The sequence below is a fragment of the Dasypus novemcinctus genome (genome assembly GCF_030445035.2).
Source record: "Dasypus novemcinctus isolate mDasNov1 chromosome 21 unlocalized genomic scaffold, mDasNov1.1.hap2 SUPER_21_unloc_1, whole genome shotgun sequence".
Classification (NCBI taxonomy): domain Eukaryota; kingdom Metazoa; phylum Chordata; class Mammalia; order Cingulata; family Dasypodidae; genus Dasypus; species Dasypus novemcinctus.
The window spans coordinates 501,904-524,715 of record NW_026688136.1 but is presented as its reverse complement, the minus strand read 5'-3'; the positions used below and the strand labels follow the sequence as shown (position 1 = coordinate 524,715).

Sequence of the window (22,812 nt, the reverse complement as noted above, 5' to 3'; positions counted from 1 at the left end):
GAAACAACTGACTATTCATGTAACAGTATTTAGCACCTATGGGAAAGGTGAATTGCCAATTTCAGATTTTCCTGACAGAGGTGGAAGCAGAGGATCAATCAGTAGGATTCTGTTGTTCTTAATAATAATTGCTTTTGTAAGTAATGGAGAATACCTGTAACAGAAAAGCTTCTATTTTAGTTTTAAAACCATTTGGCGTTATTCCTCATGGATACAGGAAAGTTTTAAATTTTAAAATGTTACTTTATCATTATTAACATAAGCATACACAATGAGATTCATTCAGTTAAATTATCTGCAATAAAAATTCAAAATCACATCACTAGTTTATTAGATATGAAATATGAATAGGCTTTCAAAGGTCCTTCCAGAAGCAAAATTCTGTGATGTAGTACTATATGCATAAGCTTTGCAGTTCTTTTAGGGCCAAAGAGAATGTTTTAATAAACTCTAGGAGCAGTAGCTCTGATTATTACACTATTTCTAGAGTTTATTAAAATATTATATAGAGTAACTTTTAAAATTAATTGAAAATATAATGATGGATAGTCAAATATTCCCTTTAACTCAAACCATGAAGAGAACTATAATAATTCTTTTATTCTTTTTGGAAAGAGATTATAGGGTAGTAATTATATACATTAGTTTTAAAAAATTATTTTTGCTATTATTTAAAAATACTTCTTGCAGTAAAAATAAATTTCAGTGTATCTCCTTTCAAGACAAGTACTTTTTTAGCTTGAGTCTATCACTGATTGATAGAATAGGGAACATTTCCCTAGAATAAAGTTTTTCAACTTCTCTCCAAATTCAATTCCATTTTATAAAAACATTTTGCTGTAATCAAATTCTTATTTGGTAACTTACAGGCTCATGTGATGGAAAATAATAGTGGGATGAGAGAACTTAATGCACACAAAAATGGAATATCAAAGTTTTAGAAAAATATTTGTTTCTCTGAAAGAATGAAAAGGGCCACTAAAAATAAACTCTAAAATCCACTCTGTTTTTTTAACTATCTGTATGTAGAATATTATCCCTTATAGTATAAATTCTTGGCATTTTTCAGATACTAAGAACTCTTAGGAAGAAAAGCTGCCAAGTTTTAAGTGAACTTTGTTTTTCTTCCTCTCTCTTGACATGTTTTAATGAAAATAAAACTTGTTTCTTCAGTTTAAGTTGTTCTTTTTATCTCTCCCTTCAATTCTAGAACTCATTAAAATACACTTTCTTATTTTAGGAGGTACTGGGGATTGAACCTGGTAGCTCATATGTGGGAAGCAGGAGCTTAACCACTGAGCCACATCCACTCCCCAAAGTAAACTTTCAGTAGTGGGAGACGACCAGAGTTGACTGAAACAGAACACCAAGAATCCAGTTTTGCTTATTTGGTGTCTCTTTACTGGGAGCCCACTATGCTTCAGACACTGGGTGTACAGGAGCAAAGAGCTCTAAACCACAACAACACTGACCTTTGGGGCGTGGGGTTTTCTCAAGGGTTCTCTTCTCTTCCCATTGGTGTGGACCTTGAGCAGGGGTGGAGGCAGAAGATAGGAGCAAAGCAATATGGCAGATTGTCCAGGAGAGGCAGAATTGCAGCAGGTCTAGGATGAGTCTGCTACAATGTCCTTGCCTCTGTCTTTTCAAAACAATACTAGATAAATATATTCATCTTGGGCTAAGGTTTGAAACGAAAATGAGTGTATATGTAGATCTGGAAAAAGTACATATCCTTGCCTGATCCTTTTGGGGACTTAGAAGATATAATACACAGATCTGTGTTTTAATGTAGTCCAGTTTGCCTGTACCTGCGATGTTCATCTGTAGAGGCTTCACCAGATCCGGGCGCTTCAGCGGGTTCCCAGAGTACACAAACCACTCCTTCACTGTGGAGGAGCTACCACCACCTAAACAAAGACAGCTGGGTCAAGGAATGCACACCAATGCCAACTTCTGCTACCAGGTTAAGAGTGTAACAAACCCAAATTTGCCTGCATTTAACCAACTCAAAATCCATCAGCGCAAGTGTGTTCTCATGGCCAAGGGTGATTAAAGTGATTTCAGTGATCCAACAGTTGGTTTCCTACCCTCATCAGCTCTGGGGCTCATTCATTCATTCCAGAAAGGACAATAATCTCTGGCTCTGACTAAAATCTAGGTGCCTGAGGAAACAAGGTACTCTTGGAAGCAAAAGTCTAAAAAGCAAAGGGGGTATAATCTAGGTCTGAAGGAGAGCAGAGAGCTGATCAACGATTACTAAAATGGCCTTCCTGCCTTCCCTCCCACGTGCTCCATAAAACACTGAGGACAACTTGCTGAAATAAGACAAGGCTGTTCTGTCTTACACTATTTTAAACAACTGTCAAAACTAATATTTCGTGCGACTATTCCAAAAGTGAGGGAAATAATCTAGAACAAATGTACTTCTATATGCTTTCCATTTCAATTCTCTTCGCTTACGCGACACAGTTAAAGTGAAATCAAAGCTCTCCGACTCCGTGTTCTCAACTAGCCTATCTTAAAGTTAGAACACAGGGGCCATCGGGTAAGGGCAGCCTTGGAGCTCTATTACAGCTTCCACGCCACCCCCTCGTGCCCCTAACACCCGCCTCGCTCCATCTGGGCTCTGGATCCCACCCTCTTGGCGTTTCTCTACTCACTAGGCCCGCCTTTCCTCTTGGAAGCCTCTTCCCTGGACGGCAAGGCCCCCCTCGGCTGCTGCCTCCCTTCACAGCCAACCTGGCTGGAAGCGCGGCCTCACTCCCAGCGCGCTCGTCGCGCTTCCCGCTTCCGTCCACACTCCGCCCCGGACCCGGCCTTGCCAAGGCCAGCCGGCAAGGGCCTCTCGTCGCCGACTCCAGTGGCTGTGCTGAGTCCCTATCATAGTTAGATCTCACTTCTGTCTTACACCGCTAGCCACACAGCCTTCTCATCAGCATTTCCACTTCCTTAGGATTCTGTTGCATCCCCTTCCCCTGGTTTCTTTCCCACCCCTCAGGTCTCCTCCTTAATTCCTTTGTAAGGCTGCAGTTTTCTGGCCCATCCCTTCCCTGCTCAGGGCTCTCCTCTCCTGCTGTGCTCCACGCTACTCCTCTCCTCCCAAGGCTTCCACACTTACACTGACACTTTCACCTGAGTGTCCGCCTGGCTCTCTCCTAAGCCCCAGGCACCTGTACTAGGGATGACAGCAGCAGCTAACGCTTTTGTTTACTATGTGCTAGGCATTTACCATGCATTTTCTCATTTCATCCTTGTAACAACTCTAAAGATACAGAAAAGGAAACCAAGGCTCTGAGGGGCCTGAGCCCAGGACCTCTGTTGCCACCCGTCATGCTATACCCTCCCATGGGTACCTCCAGCTCAACACGCCCGCGGCTAAAGTGACCATCTTCCAGCCCAAACTTCTTTTTCCTGTCATATTCCCTATCTTAGTGAATGACACTTTGAACTTCCTGGGCACCCAAACTAAAATGCTTTTGACTACCCTTGCCCGTGCCCTTCACAGCCAATAAAATCAAGTCCTATAAACGGAACTATCTCGGCAATGGACCCAGTCCCTTTATCCCCACCACTCCCACCCTAGTTCTGGCCATGACTATCTTTCGCCTGGATTAGTTATAACAGTCTCCTGGTTATAACTCTTTCAGACTTCAGTCTCATCCCTCTCTAATCCAATGCTTGGAATGAAAATTTCATCAGGTTGCTCCCTAATTAAAATCTCCCCAATGCCCCCAGGGTAAAAGTCTGAACACAGGAGGGCAGACGGCCTAAGGCCCTCACGATCTGGCGGCTGCTTCCTCCCTAGCCCACTGCTCACTGTCCTCTTCCCCAGTAGTTCTCATGCTCGACTGACCGAGCATCAGAACCCCCGGAGGTCGTGTTGAAGCAGTTTCCTGGCCCCCCTCCCTTAGCAGATGCAGGTGGGACTCTCAAAGTCACATTTCTAATGAGTTCTCAGACAGCGCAGGTGCTGCTGGCCTCTGGGAACCAAGCCTCTGGCTCACACTTCGGGGTCCAGCTGTGCTGATCTACCTCCAGCTCCTCCAACTCATACCTTCTCATACATCAGGGTTTGGATGTGGTGTTTCTTTGGTGTGGGACCCCCTGGTCCCCCAACCCTTCTCCTCTGTGGTTCACCTCCCTTGCTTTTCACTCAGTCATTTCTACTTTTCTGTTAAGCTTCAATGTCAGCTCCTCAAAGATGGGATCTAATGCCCTTCCCGTGAATTCCTGAAGCATCCTACATCCATCACGGTACTTTGGCTAATGGAATGTAAATGCGAACCAACCCCTCCTAACTGTGAGCTCCTTGAGGACAAGAACTATGTCTTCTTCATATGGTATCTCCATTTTCCAGCACAGAACAATGCTCGTTAAAATAAGTTGAATGAACAAATTCAACTCAGCCTAAATTCACACATACGGAGAAAGTCTGAGAAAGTATTCTTATAGTTGAAAAACAAAACAAAACAAAACAAACCATTTCCTATGTAATCGTCCTGGCCTAAGGTTTCACTATGTTAAAAAATAGTCAACTCGGGAAAATTTTAGGTTGTATATAAATTACCTCACACACACACACACAAACCATAGAACTGTACAACACAAAGAGTGAACGCTAATGTAAACAGTGGGCTTAAATTAATAGCACGGTCATGATATTGTTTTATTCATTGTAACAAAAGTACCATGTAGGGAGAATAGGCCGTGTTGTGGGCCTGGGTGCCATCACAGTGCTGAGTCATAGGTGCTGAGTCATGATGAGTCAGGAGTGCTGAGTCATGGTGAGTCAGGAGTGCTGAGTCATGATGAGTCAGGAATGCTGAGTCATGGGGCAAGGCCAAGGCCCATGCGCCTCCCCTAAATTACCATATCCCTATATATTCCCCCTTCTCCTCCTCTTCCCCTAACCATCTGCAGATTGCGCATGAGCCCACACGTGCGCATGAGCCCACATGTGCTGGCCCTCCTAATAAAGTCTCCTGTTTCTTCCGACCGGTGTTCGTGTGAGTTCGTAGCCTGGTCCTCTTCGCTGCAGCTGGTTTGTGGCCCCGGCGGCGGTTCCCTGAGCGAGGCAAGAGAGGTCGCCCCGACAACCCGTATCTCACACTGGCAGTGTGAGGAAGGCCCTCTCCCCCCGCGGAGCAGGTCCACGAGCTGCAGCCGACTGGCCGCCTTCAGTACCACACTAACGCAAAATGGTAATAGGGAAAACTGCATGTGAGTGGGAGGTATAAGGGAATGTTCTGAACAATTTTTCTGTAAACTTAAAGCTGCTCTAATAAAAACAAAATTGGTCAACTCAGTGAACTGTATCCTAAATTGCTATTTCAGAAAGAATTTAGTCTCTCATGCCAAAAGATATTACTAGGCTTTAGTAACTCACTGGGTAAGAACGTTCCACAACTGTCAATGCTCAGTTTGCCAAATGTCCTTCTTGGGAAATTACTAAAATATATACAAAGCCATAATTATATCACCGATGCAGAAAGTGATGCTTCATCCTAAACTGTTCACAACACAGAGGTTTAGAGTTGACTTCCCAAATAGTTTTAAGTCTAAATAACTTATACAGAGAGAGTGAAGAATTTTGTGTTAGGCACTGGTATTCTTTATTAAAAAAAAAAAAAAAAGCAGATTTTCTATTACTTCCTTTCTTGTTAAAACCTAAGTAAGTCAGTTTTATGAACAAAAATTCCAAGAGAAATGCCACACAACTGAGTCAGTAATTCAGCTACAGTCCAGAATGAAACAGTTGGTCATCTAGAGCAGTTGAACCATAAAATCTATAAAACCATGATTCTGTACAAGACTCAGCAAGCAAAACAAGACTTGAGGGAAGCACAAAGACCAGATTCCCTCTTTCCTCAATAATCGGTATTAGGTGAACTAGGGTTAATGTCCATATTTAATTATAAAGTACACTCCCCACTGTACGGGATTCCATATTTGCGAATTTGTCTACTCACTAAAACTTATTTGTAACCCCAGAATCAATCCTTGTGGTACTTTTATAGTCATTCAAGACATGTGCAAGCAGTGAAAATTTTGAATCATCTGATGTGCACATTCCCAGCTGTGGTTGAACAAGGTGATGCTCTGCCCTTTATTTATTTTTTATTTTTTCATTTTAAAAAGAATTTATTGAAGTATATCACTCATACATGAACCTAATAAACAATAAGTATATAGTAAAAGTTGTGAACTTATGAAACAAACATGCATATCATCATACTGGGCTCCTATGCATCACCCCACCACAAACACCTTGCATTGCTGTGAAACATTTGCAACAAATTATGAAAGAGCATCGTCAAATTATTACTAGTAACAATAGTGCCCTGACTCTTTTGTTTCCGTTTTCACAGAGTAAACAAGTGTCTTTTTTGTGGTATATTTAGTGCCACATTTTTCACATTTTTGTACTTTTGTGTGTGTGTGTGATTTCACTGTTTAAAATAATCCCCAAGTGTAGTGCTGAAGGGCTGTCCAGTGGTCCTAAATGCAAGAAGACTGGGATGTGTCTTATAGGGTAAATATAGATGTTTACATAAGCTTCACTGAGGCACAATTACAGTGCTATTGGCCATGAGTTAAATGCTAATGAATCAAACACATATGTTAAATAAGGTGTTGTTACAGAAAAGCACATAAAACAAGATAATTTATTAACTGGTTGATGAAATTTTGTGACCAGAGGTTCAAAGGAACCTAACACTATGTATCTCCTTTGGTTCAGTATTTGCTAATTCAGCATTTGCAGCAACTCTAGAGACTATAACTACAGCAAAAAGCAAGAATACACTGCATTCTTAAACGAAGAGATTAACTAAAGCTTTTATTTTTTTAACTGATTTACTTCTGATGACTTTTACTGACCAAGCAAGATGGTCACAGAACAAAAGTAAACTATGCTTCGTAAAACTCAGTACTCAAAGCTATTTACTAGATGGAGAATTAACGTGAAAAACTATTCATTCACATATAAAATTAATTTACCCAAGAATAAAAGTTAAACTCAACTCTGTTGATGCCTTGTTTCATTGTCTAAATGAAATTTCATCTGAAATTTTGGTAAATTATGGGGTAGAATACCAGAAAGGAATTGGGTAGCTAAAAGAAAGGGAGATCAAAATTCAGTATTTTTTCTGAGGTAGCAGTAGCCTAATTAAAGCACAATAGTGAAACAATAGAGCAGTGTTGTCAGGTTCTACATTCTAGCCTTAATTTTGTGACTAATTCTTCAACAGTGGACATGTAAATTATGAGACCTATATGCTTTAGTTTCACTCTTTTATCAAAAAAGGATAAAATGCTAGCATGTAGTGGCTAGAAAATATAACTGATGTTAATAAAGGATAATGTTGGAAGTCTGGATAATGTCTATTCAAATCTAAATCTTCAGCGGAGAATTGTTTTTCATTTTTAATTCAGATTATCATTCTTATAGTTAGACTTACAATTGCCGGTGTTACTTTAAAAAACTTGAAGTGGATGCAAAGCAATATCAGAGACTACATCTTGAAATAAAAAATAAACATGATGTATAGGAAAATCCTAAAGTTTAGCAAATACTCTTGTATGTCTTATCATTTCAGATTTTAATCTTACACTCATTTTTAAAACCATAGCAGCAACATTTGCAACAATTTGATTTGTCTGAATTAAAAATGAAATACTCATTTTAAATGTCTGATATATCAAGAAAAAAGAAGAGGAAATTAAGTCTGGGAAATCCTAAAAGGAAAGACTGGTTTTTCTCATCGGAGCTTTCACTTTGCTGGGCTCTGAGTTCAAGAGAACAAATAAAGTTATACCAACATAGCAAGCACTGCAGATTCAAAGAAACGAAATAAGAAATAAAATAAAATAAAACTAGGTGAAGTTTAATTCAAGGGCTCTAAAAAAGTAGAGAAGAATCAAATTCTGACAGCACTATTCAAAAAATTGAAATTAAGTAGCAGTTTGAAAACTATATTAAGCATAGTTTATACTTTTTGATTTATTTATTTCAATACTAGAAGAAATAGAAAGGTGTTTGTTTGAACTGAAACTAAGTCCTTAACTAAATAAAAATCCTTTGTTAGTTTTACTCTACTTCTTGCCTATGACATTTCACAAGGAAAATGGAAAAATAATCAAATTGCTCTATTGGTATCCCCAAAGGACATGTTATTCAACTTTGTAAAAGCTTCTATATATAACTAAGATATTTCCCCCTGGGAGCAAAACTGTGGAACTGTCTATACTTCCCAACTCTGTCCCCAAAAAACTCTGACTAGATTAGGCAAATACACAAGGTCTCGAAAGGGTTGAACAGACTCAAAGCAGCTTGAGAGGAGGCCGATTTTGCTCAAGTATGAGGAGTATGTGAGGATGTACGGGGGTGGGAGGGTTGGCACTGGGCAGGGAGAAAGAGGATGAGGAGAAGCAATGTTGAGTTTAACCTTTTAATTACTGGGATTTAAAAATTTGATAACAGTTCTCCAGACTTATAAAAAATGTATATCTTGTCCTTACGGTTCTGTAGTATTTTTATACTGTTGGTTTATTCTAAATTGTGTGTGGCCTTAGTCCTTAAAAAAAAAAACATAACAGAAAAGCACCCCAGAATTCTTTTTTGTATACACATGTGGGGGGGGAAAAGTCAACTTTTAAGTAAATATTTAGGATTTTAATGGATTGATAGCCTTGTGGCAGCTCTGTAAAGTGTTAAACCAACTGGGCAGTGACTGTTTACTCAGAAGGCTAATGTGTATCTCCATAACAATGCTACCTGATTTCTCCAAATTATCTATGGATTTTTTAGAAGTTCAGCTAGGTGAGAAGGAGAGAATGACAAGGACCCTTGCCTTAAAGGAACTGGAGCCATTGTTAAAGGCTGCCCACAACTGTGTGAGTGGTAAGAGAGAAGAGAATAGATTCTGCTTCTTATACCTTCCTGAATCTCTTCTATTTCCTCAAATTTGTAAAGTTTTATGAAGTGCTTTAAGCTAAGAATATCATTCAGAGAGAATACAAAAAGAGTTAAAAGCCAGATTCAGGGCTGTGGATGTGTATGCCATTTCAAGTTTTCTTTTCCCCTTTTTGACCACTAAGCCATCTAGTAAAGCTAAACATTGTGTACTCAACTATATTAAAAATGTAGGAAGTGATACTATAATATAATTAGATGAACTGGTGTGTCCAATAGGTCAGTTATCCAAATTGCACCCATAATTAGGAATTTTGATGTATTAACGTATCAATTCAATGTCTGTGACTTAAAACCTTTTGGTTCAGAGCTCGTTGTGCATATTTAAAAGACTGGCTCTAGTGCTTACAGCCCATACGATATAGTTTAAAGGGACTTTTGATTTTAAATCTCACTTTCTAGTAGTGAGCTCCCACCTGCTAGCTTCACTTGGAGACAGCTGCTTACCTAATGGGATATGAGAGTCACAAATTTCTCCCACATGTGTCTGAAATTCAGTTGTTAGTCATTCTTTTCTAAGGAATGGCTCCTTAAATGCAAATATTCCTGAAAAGGTCATATTTTAAACCTATATTCTACAAACACATATTGATTACCTAATTCACACCAAGAAATCTGCCAAGTGCAGCAAATAACACTATAAACACTCCCTGAACCTGGGACCTTGTACGTGGGAAGCAGGTGCTCAACCACTGAGCTACAAACGCTCCCTGAACTACTCTCTTTTGAAGGCCCACAGTACACCTAGAGGCAGGTTCATCATTAAGGCTAAAGGATGTAAAACCATATTCCAAAAACAAACAAACAAACAAAAAACATCCCCTAGCAATTCAGCTTGCAGCCCAGAGGGGAAGGGATATATTAGACCAACAGCTGCACAAATAAATATGTAATTACAAACTTTTATAAGTCTGAGAATGAAAAGCATAAGGTGCTTTGAGAGAGGAACTTACTTTTGACTCGGGAATATGGGAAGAACTGGAGAAAGTTAACTTTAAGGTGGGACTTGGGGGATTGAAGAGCGTTAATCAGGTACATGCCTGGAGTTCAGAAGAATGGCCTGAGCCAGAAATATAAATGTGGCTTCTGCCAACATGGATAAAGTTTAAGCAACGTGAGTGAATGGGCATAAGAGGACCCCAAAGACCCAGCTCCTAGAAACTACAACATGTAGAAGTCAATCAAGGAAATGTAGGTGCCAGACAAAGACGCAGAAGCCAAGGAAGGAAAGGAAGATAACCAGGAGAAGGTGGTGTCACACAGAAGTCAAAAAATTTCAGCAGAGCTGCTTTAACAGAGAAAAGCAAAAAGCAGTACATTCAGTTGAGGGCACTGGGAAAAGCAGGTCTAGCTGGAAAGAGGGGTATTTTTCCTCAACTGAAAAGTGAGGTTGACAAATTGTCCCATAATGTAGAACAAAAAGGCAAAAACTGGAATTAAAATATGAAGAATCATAGACTATCAATCTAGGAAGTCCAACATCCATCTAACTGCAAGTCTAGTAACAGAAAACAGGGGTAGTATAGAAGAGGAAAATTTCTAAACATAAAGGATAAAGATAATAGCTCAAAATTTTCCAAGAGAAAAATGTCACCAAAAAAGGGACATTAATCAATCTAGCACTAGACTTCATTAGCCACACTTGATGCCAAATGACAATGGAACAATGACTGAAAATCCTATAGATAGACTCTGCTTTTGGCCATGAGGGAGTAGTGCTATCAGATTGGTCTTCCTATCATAACTATAAAGCTGGACAAACTTTTGAAGTAACCGCATTAAAAAGTTGGACAATGGGCAAGGATTATGATCCTGGGAGAAGAAAAACAATGCAAAATCCACAATCACTCCAGTTTTCCAACCAAAGGCACTTTCCAGACTGCAGCTTAAAGAAAGTGATGCCTAGTAGACCAAGACAGTCTCTCCAGGATGAAGGAACAGAGATGGAGATCAAGGCTATTGAGATAGCTGGGACTTGCAGGGTAGAGTATGGTGGGGGGGGGGAGGGGAAGAGGAGGGAAAGGGAAGAGAGGGGAGGGCGAGCTAGACAGAGAGTGAGCAAGCTAGGCAGAAACAGTATTCCAGAAATCTTCCTAGAAGTGCCTTTGAGATGTTGGATGAATAATAAGTTATACATGCATAGGGCAAGACTCAGTGAGGTCAGGCAAAGAATAACTTCTGGAAGCCATGAGCTGAACAACTAATGGTGCTTGCACAGGGCTTGAAGACATTGGATTTCCCACCAGCCAAAGTAAGAAACCTTGTCAAACACCCTGAGCACTCAGTTGATAGCTCATGTATTAGAAGTAGGGTCTCTTGGGAAGCAGGTGTGGCTCAAATGACTGGGCTCCTGTCTACCATATGGGAAACCCTGGGTTCACTTCCCAGGGCCTCCTTGTGAAGGCAAGCTAGCCTGCGCCTGTGGAGAGCTGATGGGCTGCACCTGAGGAGAGCTAGTGCAGCAAGATGATACAACAAAGGGAGACAAGCAAACACGGAAGAATGCACAGTGAAAGGATACAGAGTGCAGACAGCAAGCAAATGGCAAGGGGTGGTGGTGGGATAAATAAATAAAATAAATCTTAAAAAAAAAAATAGGGCCTCTCTAGGTCTAAGGTAATGGTTACTATAGACTGGCCCTACTAATGCTGTAAAACAAACCCCAAAAGGATAAGGTAAATTAACTGCTTTACAGAACAAATCCCAATGCTCTTTATTGCATCCAAAATGTTTTAGTATATAACACAAAAATATTACACATAAGAATAACCAAAAATGTCTGGATACATTAGAGGAGAGAAGTCAATAAACAGACATAGACCCAAAAATGACAGAGATGATAGAATTAGGAGATAAGGACTTTACAGAGCTATTATGTTTTGAATATACTTAAGGATTTAAAGAAAAACATGAAGACAGGAAAGAGACATGAAAGAAAAAAACTGGTGAAAAATACAATATCTGAAATGACAACTTCACTGGACAGGGTTAATAGCAGATTAGACATTGTGGAAGAAGAAATTGGTAAACTTGAAATCAAGGCAATAAAACCTATTCATATCAAAGCACAGAGAAAAAAAGAGTCTTAACAGGAAAGCCTCTATGACCTGAGGGACATTAAGAAGTCACATACCATGTCTTTGATTGCCAGGCTACCATGACAAATACCACACAATGGGTTTGCTTAAACCATGGGAATGTATTGTCTCACGGTTTCAGAGGCTTAAAGGCTTGCTTCCTCCCAGGGCTGGTAGTGTTCCGGCTGGTGAGCAATTCTTGGGTTCCTTGGATTCCCTGTCATGTGGCGATGTCCTCTCTTTCCTCTTAAGGGTTCCTGCTGACTGGCTTCTCCCTGGGGCCTTCTCTTATAAGACCACCAGTAATGTGGTTGAAGACCCACCCTGGTTTAGCTGGATACAGCTTACCTAAAAATAATATCTTCAAAAGGTCCTATTTACAATGGGTTCACAACCACAGGGATGTGGATTAATATTAAGGACATGTCTAAATTAGGGTATATAATTCAATCTAACACATAACATATATAAGTAATTAGAGGCCCAGACAGAGATATGAAAGAGGTTGAAGCAGAAGCAAATATTTGATGAAATAATGCCTCCTTTTTTTTCAAATTTGACAGGAAATATAAACCACAGATCCAAGACTCTCAAGAACCCCAAGCAGGATAAATACAACATACACCACTCCAAAGTATATCTTAATCAAATTGCTAAAAAAAAACGTGATTAAGAAAATAAAATCTTGAAAACAGAGAAAAAAAAGAAACATTACATAAAGGCAACAACAATAAGAATGACTGCTGCCATCTTATAATTAACAATAAAAGCCAGGAGACAATATAATGACATCTTTAAAGCACTGGGAAGAAAAAACCCCCCACAAAACTATCATATCCATACGGAACTTCTGAAATAAATGTGAAATAAGACTTTCATTAGGAAAAAACTCAAAATTAACACCCACACCACATTTCTTAAAAAGATAATTGTTTAAAGCAGGGGTTGGCAAACTATAGTCCATAGGCCAAATTCAGCTTGCCTCTTGTTTTAGTAGAGCTTGTAAGCTAAAAATGGTTTTCACATTTTTAAATGGTTGAAAAAAAATCAAAATCATAATATTTTGTGATGCAGGAAGATTATATAAAACTCCAATTTCATGGTATGGGAAAATTACATAAAGTTTTATTGGAATACAGCCACACTGATTTATCTTTGTATTGTCTATGGCCACTTTTGCACTAAAGGAGCAGATTGAGTAGTAGCAACAGAGACTATCATCTGGCCCTTCACAGAAAGTTTATGTAAAGTAACATTAAAAACAATGTTTTATGGAGCTTAAAACATGTGTTACAAATGATATGCTTCCATTTATATAACAACCTTGAAATTGCGAAAGTATAAATATGGAAAACAGGTTAGTGGTTGCCAGGGAATAGGGATGGCAGGGAGAGGGAGGCAAGTACAAAAGGGTAGTATGAGGAATTTCCTCTGTGATAACCAAAGAGTTCTGTATTGTGATTGCAGTGGTGGTACGTGAATCCATACATACAATAAAATTGCAAAGAACTACACACACACACATGCACATGTACACACACAAATGCATATAAAAATGGTGAAAAGTGAATAAGGTCTGTAGTCTACTTAACAGTATTGTACCAATATCAGTGTCCTGATTTTGATATAATATTGCAGTTATATAAGATGCCACCTTTGGGGCAAGCTAGGTAAAGTGTACATAGGACTCCATGCACTATTTTTGCAACCCTCTGGGAGTCTAATTGTTTCACAATAAATAGTTTTTAAAAATACAGGAAACATAGACAACAGCAAAAGTGAGGAGAGAATCAAAGTACACTGTTGTAAGGTTTTTTTATATTACCATTATATGTGGCAATATTATTTGAAAGCAAATTTCAGTAAGTTAAAAATGCACATTGTAAATGCTGCAAGCATTAAAAATAAATAGCTAATTGAAATCACCTAGTAAGGGAGATAAAACAAAATATTTTTAAAAAATATTCAACTAATTCAAAATAAAGTCAGAAAAGGGGAAAATAAGGAAAAATATAAGAAAAAAAAAAAGACCAAAACCCAACCATGTCAATAATTATATTAAATGTAAATGATATAGACAGTCCAATCAAAAGAAAGATTGACAATCAAAAGGGTTGATTGTCCAATCAAAAGAAGAGATATGCTGTTTAAAAGAGATGAACTTATAAAGAAACAGTTTAAAGTAAAAGGATAGGAAATAGATACACCATGCAAACATTAATCTTGAGAAAGTAGAATGCATGCATTAATATCAGACATAACCAACTTTGGAACACAGAGTATTACCAGATAAAAAGAGGGAAATTGTATAAGGTTACAAAGGTCAGTTCATTCAGAAACATAACAATCCTCAATGTATATGCACCTAATAACAGAGCTTCAAAATACCTGAAGCAAAAACTGATAGAATTGAAGGAAGAAATAGACAAATCCACAATAACATCTGGAGATTTCAACACTCTTCTCTCAGGAACTAAGGAAAGTAGACAGAAAATCAGTAAGGACATAAGACTTGAATAACTCTATTAACACTTGATATTTATCGAACACTACAATTAACAACTGTTTAATGCACATGGAATAAACTAGGCCAAGCAAGTAATACAGAATAAGTTTCATTACTAACATTGTAAATAAAACAGTAAAAGCAGCATTTTATTTTCATAATAAAATTTACATACTAATATTGTAAAACTTCAAAATATTAAGAATGAAGGAAAACAAAGATCAACTGTGAAGGTGAGCTCAATTTGAATAGTTTTTACTGTTTATGTAGTGATGTAATAAAGGTATCTATATGGCTAGAAATGAATGAACAAAATATGAAATTGAAAAATAAACTATAAAAATTTATATATCTTTATCTCATTTAATGACATACTCTAAAACAATTCCAGGTCAATACGATTGTATAATGTGAAAAAAATTTTCATGTTGAAGATATATATTTTTAATTCATTAGTGTAAATTTGCCACCATTCAAGTTAACAAATAAGGAATGGGCACAGAGCCACAAAAGAAAAAGAAAAAAAATTTACACAATATTTGGCCTCAAAGTTTATTACATAGGTTCTTTTGCTTCTGTTTTTGTTGGTTTTTAAAAATCATCTTAAACATATTTCTTATGTTGTCCATTGATCACATAAGTGTTTGACCTCTTGCAGTACATATGGGAGAAAGTACTACATGATAGTTAGTGCTGAAGCTAATGAAAACTGGAATTCAGTGAATACTCTACGCCCCACACCCCAAAAAAGAAATAATTACAACATTTTATTCTGATGAGTCTATTATCACCTCTAGATTATTTAAATATTTACTTTCTAGAATAATATTAATATTGATATGTTTGGAAATAATGGTGTTTACACAAACAGGTCACAGATGTTCTTTCACCAGGATTTGAATGTTTCTCCCTCTGGTACTGATAATAGTTTGTTAGACCACATTTCTTATCAAAGCATTCTCCGATCAGACTATAAAGTACCAGTCAGTCTGTGACATGAGCTAGGCCTTACCCAAGAGGTAAGTAAATGCATTAAGCATCCCTGCATTCTAATTATGCAGTGTTCTTCTATATTCCTTATCCCCCTAAACTATTCTAGTAGAAGGTTATAGAGCGCTGATTAACTTTATACTTGGTGTTGAAGGTCTTCTCCTTTTTCACTGCTCTGGTCATGGAGGATTCTTCCTCTACTCTTACTGCTAGCGCACAATGGAAATACAGATGGGTAAAAAAACAAACTTAATTTCAAAGACATAAAGCAGTATTTTCTTTTCCACAAAACATTTTTTGTTTATGTTTAAAAATATGATATACTAGATTCTGCAAAATTATTTTATGAAAATCACATTTTGAGGGGAGACTAAGTACACATTGTCTTCTAATAATAAACATACCCTACACTCCTATAGCAGGAAAGAATCCTTACTTTTTTAAAAACACAAATTCTTTTAAAGCCTAAAAATATGACATTTTATAGAAACAATGCACTCTCCATTTAATGAATACTGATCAACTGCTTGCTAATTATATATAAACGTCCCATGGCATTTATCCTTAATTTTTTACAGATGTGAATGGTATTCTCAATTATAGATTTGATGGAGAACCAAATCCCCTTTAATTGTCTTGGGGTCCTGGAAGAATGCACTGTTTCATCTGGCCAGCTTCTCTGGCTTCGACTCCATGTAGAACCATTACCGAGAGAGACTAATTCGTACCTCTACATTCTCCCAAAATGAGTGAGTAAACACGCTGTCGAACAGGACGGTAAATGAAGGCCTGGCTCGGTAGAGCTTGATCGAGCTCATCTTCCAAGGTGTTGCTGCACTCAATCTCTCCATTGCACATAATATTGTACACCAGATAGCTTTCAGCTTGGACATGATGTGCTTTAGCAATCTGTTCAAAATTTAAATACAGTTCAACTGAGGTTTCCTTGAAAACAAACTAGTAACCTTCAAATAAAAAATACCCACCCCCGTATCCTATGCGTTTTTTCTTAAGGCACTCAGAAATGGAATAATTGCCATTTGAACTCATGATGGCAAGCTGGTATTTGTTTCCTTTCCTCTGGGCTTCCAGCCTCCAAACTTCATCTCTATGACTCTCGCTCCTCCTTGCTCCAATCATCTATCAGTCTTACCAGATTTACCTCTGCAGTAGCTCATCAGTTTGTCTACTTCAGGGGTTCTTAACAAGGGGTAAAGGAGCTTGAATAAAAAAAAATTCTTGTGGGGACATGTTGGTGCTGATATGGCATATTTATTAAATAATACACAGCATAGGGTGGACTTAGTAAGGAGTCTGTGCTTTTCACCTGACTGGCAAAGGAGTCCGTGCAACAAGAAAAGGTTAAGAACCCCTGGTCTACTTGATACTCTCGTACTAATCAAGTGTTCATTGCTTTTCTCCTATACTATTAAACGCTCTTAACTGAAACCTCTGCCTCCTTTTCTCCCTGACTCCAACCTATCCTTTGCACTAGTGTCATATTATTTTCTTGGAAAGAGAGGGCCAGTCACCATCCTCCTTGAAACATTTGAATGGCTCCTCAAATTCTTCACCATAACTTTCAAGGCCTCCCGTTCTAAGGCTTCTGTTTACTTTTCTAGCATTATACATCATTTTTATCCTTATAAAACCACTGTGATTCAGCCAGAATCCAAAGGGTCCAGAATGATTGCCTTACACGCCGGTAGGGAATTATGGCTCATGTGTAACTAAGCATGCACTGGGTTTGCTCACGGATACCAAGTCAAGGCAGGTACTATCTCTATGCCTCAGGCATACTCTCTTATCTCCAGATTTTTGCTGTTAGCTCTGTTTGGCATCCTTTCCCCACCCTGTCCTTTTGGCAAACTGCTACCTAGTTTGCAAGTTCAATATCTAATGTTACTTCTGAAGCTCTGTTGAGAGTCTATATTACTTGCAGATAAATTCGAATTCCCAATCTGTAATTAAAGGTAAGCTGCAAAGCTTACCTTTTCAAATTTTTCTCCCCTTAAACCCCATGCCCCAGCCTGACTATTGTTATGTTCCTCAAAGAGATAAAAAGATTCCCAACTTTACACCCTTAGTGCTCTCCCATACCCTAAGACTCTGCCTTTTCAAAGCAACTTTTGGTCCCATTAAGGTCTGGCTCCAGTTCTGCCTCTTTCGATAACTTCCCTAATTATCTTAACCCACAGTGATCTCTTTCCTAATTCCTAGAACTCTTACCTGTAATATTCATGTTAACAATATCAAATAGAGTTTCTATTTTGAATTTTCACATGCAATTATGCCATACCCCCTAATTAGTCTCATAGATTCCCATTCTTGTGGTCCTTAGCCACTGCAGAGATAAATATTCACTGAATATATTCAATATTCACTGAATATGTTCAATAAATATTCACTGACAAACCCATCATTTGACACATTCTCAATCATGACATTAAATTTGGGTGAGCATATCTAAATACATTTAAGATTTCAGGGTCTGAAATCATGGTTACTTCTTGCTTGATTTCAGGGGCTAAATAAATAACTACTTGTTGCTGGATTTCAGGGTCTGAACTCTTGGTTACTCTTTGGTTAGTTTCAGGCTCCACATTCATGGATTCACCTTGTTTAATTTCAGGGTGTATATGCATGAGTGCTTCTAGCTTAGATTCAGGATCTGAATCTATGGGTAATTTTTGTTTAACTTCAGGGTCTGATCTCATGGTTACTTCTTGCTTGGATTCAGGGTCTGTGCACATGGGAACTTCTTGTTTGGAGTCAGGATCTGTACACATGGATACTTCTTGCTTGGATTCAGGCTCTGTGCACATGGGAACTTCTTGCTCAGATTCAGGGTCTACACACCTGGAATCTTCTTGCTTGGTTTCAGGATCTGTATGCATGGGAACTTCATGCTTGTATTCAGTGTCTGTACATATGGGAACAACTTGCTTGTATTCAGGGTCTGTACACACGTGAACTTCATGCTTGGATGCAGGGTCTGTATATGTGAGAACGTCTTGCTTAGATTCAGGTTCTGTATGCATGGGCACATCTTGCTTGGATTCAGGGTCTGTACGCACAGGAACTTCGCGCTTGGACGCGGGGTCCAAATGCATGGGAACTTCATGCTTGGATTTAGAGTCCATACGTATGGGAACTATCTTGGATTTAATGTTAGGACGCATTGGAAGTCCTAGTCTGGATTTAGGGTCAGTACGCATGAGAGCTATCTTGGATTTAATGTTAGGACGCACAGGAAGTTCTAGCTTAGATTTAGGGAAAGTGCGTGTGGGAATTTCATGCTTGGATTTAGGATCAGTATGCATGGGAACTTCTTGCTTCGAATTAGGGTCTGTACACATGGGAACTTGCTTGGATTCAGGGTCTGAACTCATGGATGCTACTTGCTTGTCCAAAGTTATTGTACCTCTGAGTTTCTGGAAAAACCATGGAGATTTCTGTCCTGGCTAAAGATATGATGCCACTCCTTTATAAAAAAGAGCTTTGTTTGGTCCCAAAGGTAACATCTCCTCTAATTTTTTCTCACCTTGATGCAAGTGAAGAACTTTAGATATATGATCTGCTACAGCTAGGATAAGGCTACCTTTTTTGTCAAGGCTGTCTCTTATAGAGGTATAGCATTTGTACCGAAAACTTTCAAACATGCCTTCTGGGATTATATCATTGCCAAGTAGGCAAGCCAAAAGAGGAAGATCTGTTATATTGAGATTCACATTCTCGCAAAATTTCTCTCTATGGAACATAACAGTATATAGACTTTCCAAGCAGAGCTCACTAATTGAAAAATAGGGACAAGTGTCATAAATTAAATAATCAGTATCTTCTCCAAGAATTCCAAGACGGTTATTTTGGAGCCCATAAGAAGCCACCTCATAGTCTACTTCCTGTAATGTACACAAAGTTTTCTGACCCAGTGTCTTTAAAGCAAATCGTGTAAATATGGCCAGCCCCGAGGGAATGAAAAACATATTTCTGCCTGGCTGCTCCCTGTGTGACTTGATATAATGAAAAATCCTGGATATCTCCCTGCTGTTCTTGAGTCTTCGTTTCACCCATTCATCTCTCTTGTCCTGCTCCACCAAGCCATCAAAAAAGAATATCAACTTGATGCCAACTGCTGTGAAAGTTTTAACAAAATCTCTCAAAGCAGAATAGTATTCTTGCCATTGGCCACCACAGATCCAAGATTCTGGAGTATACCAGTATCTGAGACAACACATGGCATCAACCACTATGGTCGGAGTACATCCAGGATACTTGCTTCGGTGTTGTTCTGCCAATTCTTTGAAATTTACTACTGTGCATATATGCGGACAGGTACTTCCCACAAATCCCTGGAAGCGTCTCACACCCATAACTGAACTCCTGGAAAGGATCTGAAAAGAAAAATAAATCTGGAATTAGTAATGATGGTATTAGCACGAGACATATGGCAACTTTTTCAAAGTAAACACATGACAATATTTAAATGCACTCTCTATTTCCCAAGAAACTCTTGCCAACAAGGTAACATGATATGCCGGTTAAATGCCTAAAAAGTTTTCAATTAAAATACATGAGGAAGTTAATCTAAATATAAGGTGAGTGAGACTTGCACAAGGAAAATATAGAGTAGCAATCTTAAGATTTTCACTAAGACTAAGATTCAAATGATTCCTGAACCAAATTAAAAATCTAGGTAACAGTTTTCAAAGAATTAATATTTCCCATCTAGGAACTCAAATAGAAGTGAAATTTAAAATCCTAAGACATAAATTGATACATGCAACATGGACGATTCTCAAAATAATTTGCTGAAAGAAGCCAGATCAAATCTAATAGTCTATATTATATAATTTCATTTTTATAAAACTCTAGTTAATCTAAAATTAAGCTAATCTGTAGCAGATGAATGGTTGTCTGGGGTGAGAGGGGTGAATGGAAGGGGGGACTTATAAAAGGGAAACTTTGGGGGGTCATGGATATGTGCACTACCTTGATTGTGGTGATAGTTTCACAGGTGTAGATGTATGTTATGTTTATCAAACTGCACACTTTAAATCTGTATAGTTTACTTTATGTCGTGTATACCTCAAAGATATCCCAAAAAGCATACATAAAAATTCACTATGCCAGATATTTCTAACATTGGAGACAGTGGCTGACTGGAAAACAGCCCATTTTCCAATTTAAACAGATCAAAGTAGTTCAAAGAGCTGGATTTTGAAATTTGGGGAAAACCTAAGCTAAGTATTTATTCTGTGGCCATTCTTCAAGTAGATAACAACATCCATCAACGATCAGAAAAAATCCCACTCCCTTACAGTGATGACACCCTTTATGTTAGTGGTCTGTTCATTTCACTCTTATCTTCAGGGTTTTAAAAAAGGATGTCTTTTTGAGAAAATAAAACAAACAAAAAAATCCTTACTATCCGAGAGGAACACAAGAACAAATGATACCTCTCCCAGAATTAGCACTGATAACAGTAGTCATCAGTTAGGAAAATCATAAAATTAAAAACAGCTATTACATTAAGAGTGAACTGACTACCTACCAGGCAGAACTAGGCACTTTAAAGACATCATCTATTTGTCTTAAAAACAAGGCTGACACTGTGGAGCTGCTGTAGCTCGGGAGCTGAGTGCCTGCTCTGCAGGAACGAGGTCCTGGATTCAGTCCCTGGTACTGCCAAAAAACCCTACAACCCTGACAAGTAAGTATCGTTCGCTCTATTTTGACAAATGAAAAAAACTGTAAATAAGTTACCAGATTGAGAAAAGGCACCCTCACAGGATTATCTTTAAGAATTCACTGAATTGTTAATGGGCACCTAATAGATATAATCTGTTTAATAGCCATTGATAAGGAAAAGATAGGAAAGTTGTATGGATATAAATAGCACACATTTTATGTTGAAATTTGGAGAAGTCTTGTTATTAAGTACAATTAAATACATGAACACACACACCCCAAATTATACAGAGTTATTGTTACATACCATTTAACTTGGAAACATAGCCAAGGTGTTTCAGTTTTTGAAACAGAAACCAGACCTCATAACACGGTTATTTCAACAATGTTCTACGTGGTTCTACAGTTTGGTCCCCTGGGCAGGCATCCCCCAGGAAGCACACTCTCTTGTATCTACCCCTTTCCTTTGCAGGGACCACTTCTTCCTAGTGCTGCAAATCTTCACATAACTTCAAGTGTTTGGATAAGCAACTTCACATTTATGATGCTGTGCCAGAGATTTACTCATAGAGAGATCCTGTCTTATTTTGTGTTTTTTATTTTAAACTAGGCCGCGCGGGCCAGAGAGCAGCTGCCGGCAGCTCGTCCCGGGTTTAAGCGCAGTGCGGGGCCCCGCCGGGGGCGGCAGTAGTGAGCGCCGCGCTGCGCTCCGGCCCCCTTTCCCGCCGAGGTTTCTCTGGGCTCCCGGGAGTTCTTGGATCCCAGGCTCTGCCCGCCCGCCCGCCGCTGCCGCCTGCCGCTCAGGTCCCCGCGTCAGCAGCCTTGGCAGTCTGCGGCAGTGACCCCCCAGCTATATCCAAAGCATCTGGCCATTTTATTTTACTTAATTATGATCCCAATTTGAACCTTGTTCCAATGATCTCAATGGAAAGTTGACCGAAACACTTCCATCACCTCATTAATTTCTTGTTTTATCAGTTGATTAGGCCTTGTCATTTACTTGATCCTTTTTTTTTTTCGGGGGGGACTGATGGAGGTTCCTTTCTTGATTAAAGTGAGATTCTGTAGGTGGCTGTTATATCTCATTTAAGACTCTTGGAGTGAGGATGCAACAATAAAGGAGAAAATTTATGTAACTTTCACATTAACTGTAGATAAAACAATAAATGCCGAAGCTTATTCAGGCTGAAAACTTTCATCGAATTAAAAGTGAATGGATGGAGTGGATGTGGCTCAGGCAGTTGGGTGCTGACCTCCCACACGGAAGGGCCCAGTTCCATTCCTGGTGCTTCCTAAGAAAGAAGACGAGGGGACACGGGGAGCAGACAGACCAGGAAGCCACCTCGGGGGAAATAAGTGAAGGGGATTCTTCAATATGATAGGAAGCATCTACTAAAACACACAAACAAAACCATTCTATTTCTGGATGCTGAGTATATTACTACAGGACCAACTCTCTAATCATTATAAACTCTAGAAAATATGAATGCCTAACTGAAGGCACTATAGAGCAATGATCAAATAAATATATTGTTGAAGATGTTGATGTTTGGAGGGATGAGATGTCAGTGATT

At 38.7% G+C, this 22,812-nt stretch overlaps 1 protein-coding gene across 1 annotated transcript; it reads right to left on the bottom strand.

Moving 5' to 3' along the window:
* Positions 1-278: 278 nt before the first annotated feature.
* Positions 279-22,703, bottom strand: LOC101424112 (constitutive coactivator of peroxisome proliferator-activated receptor gamma-like). Its single transcript, XM_058292451.1, is given in 8 exon segments — positions 279-295; positions 1,809-1,886; positions 2,606-2,609; positions 3,961-3,980; positions 16,276-16,456; positions 18,022-18,705; positions 18,799-19,941; positions 22,689-22,703. Coding segments are annotated over 8 exon segments (2,142 nt in total).
* Positions 22,704-22,812: the final 109 nt, after the last annotated feature.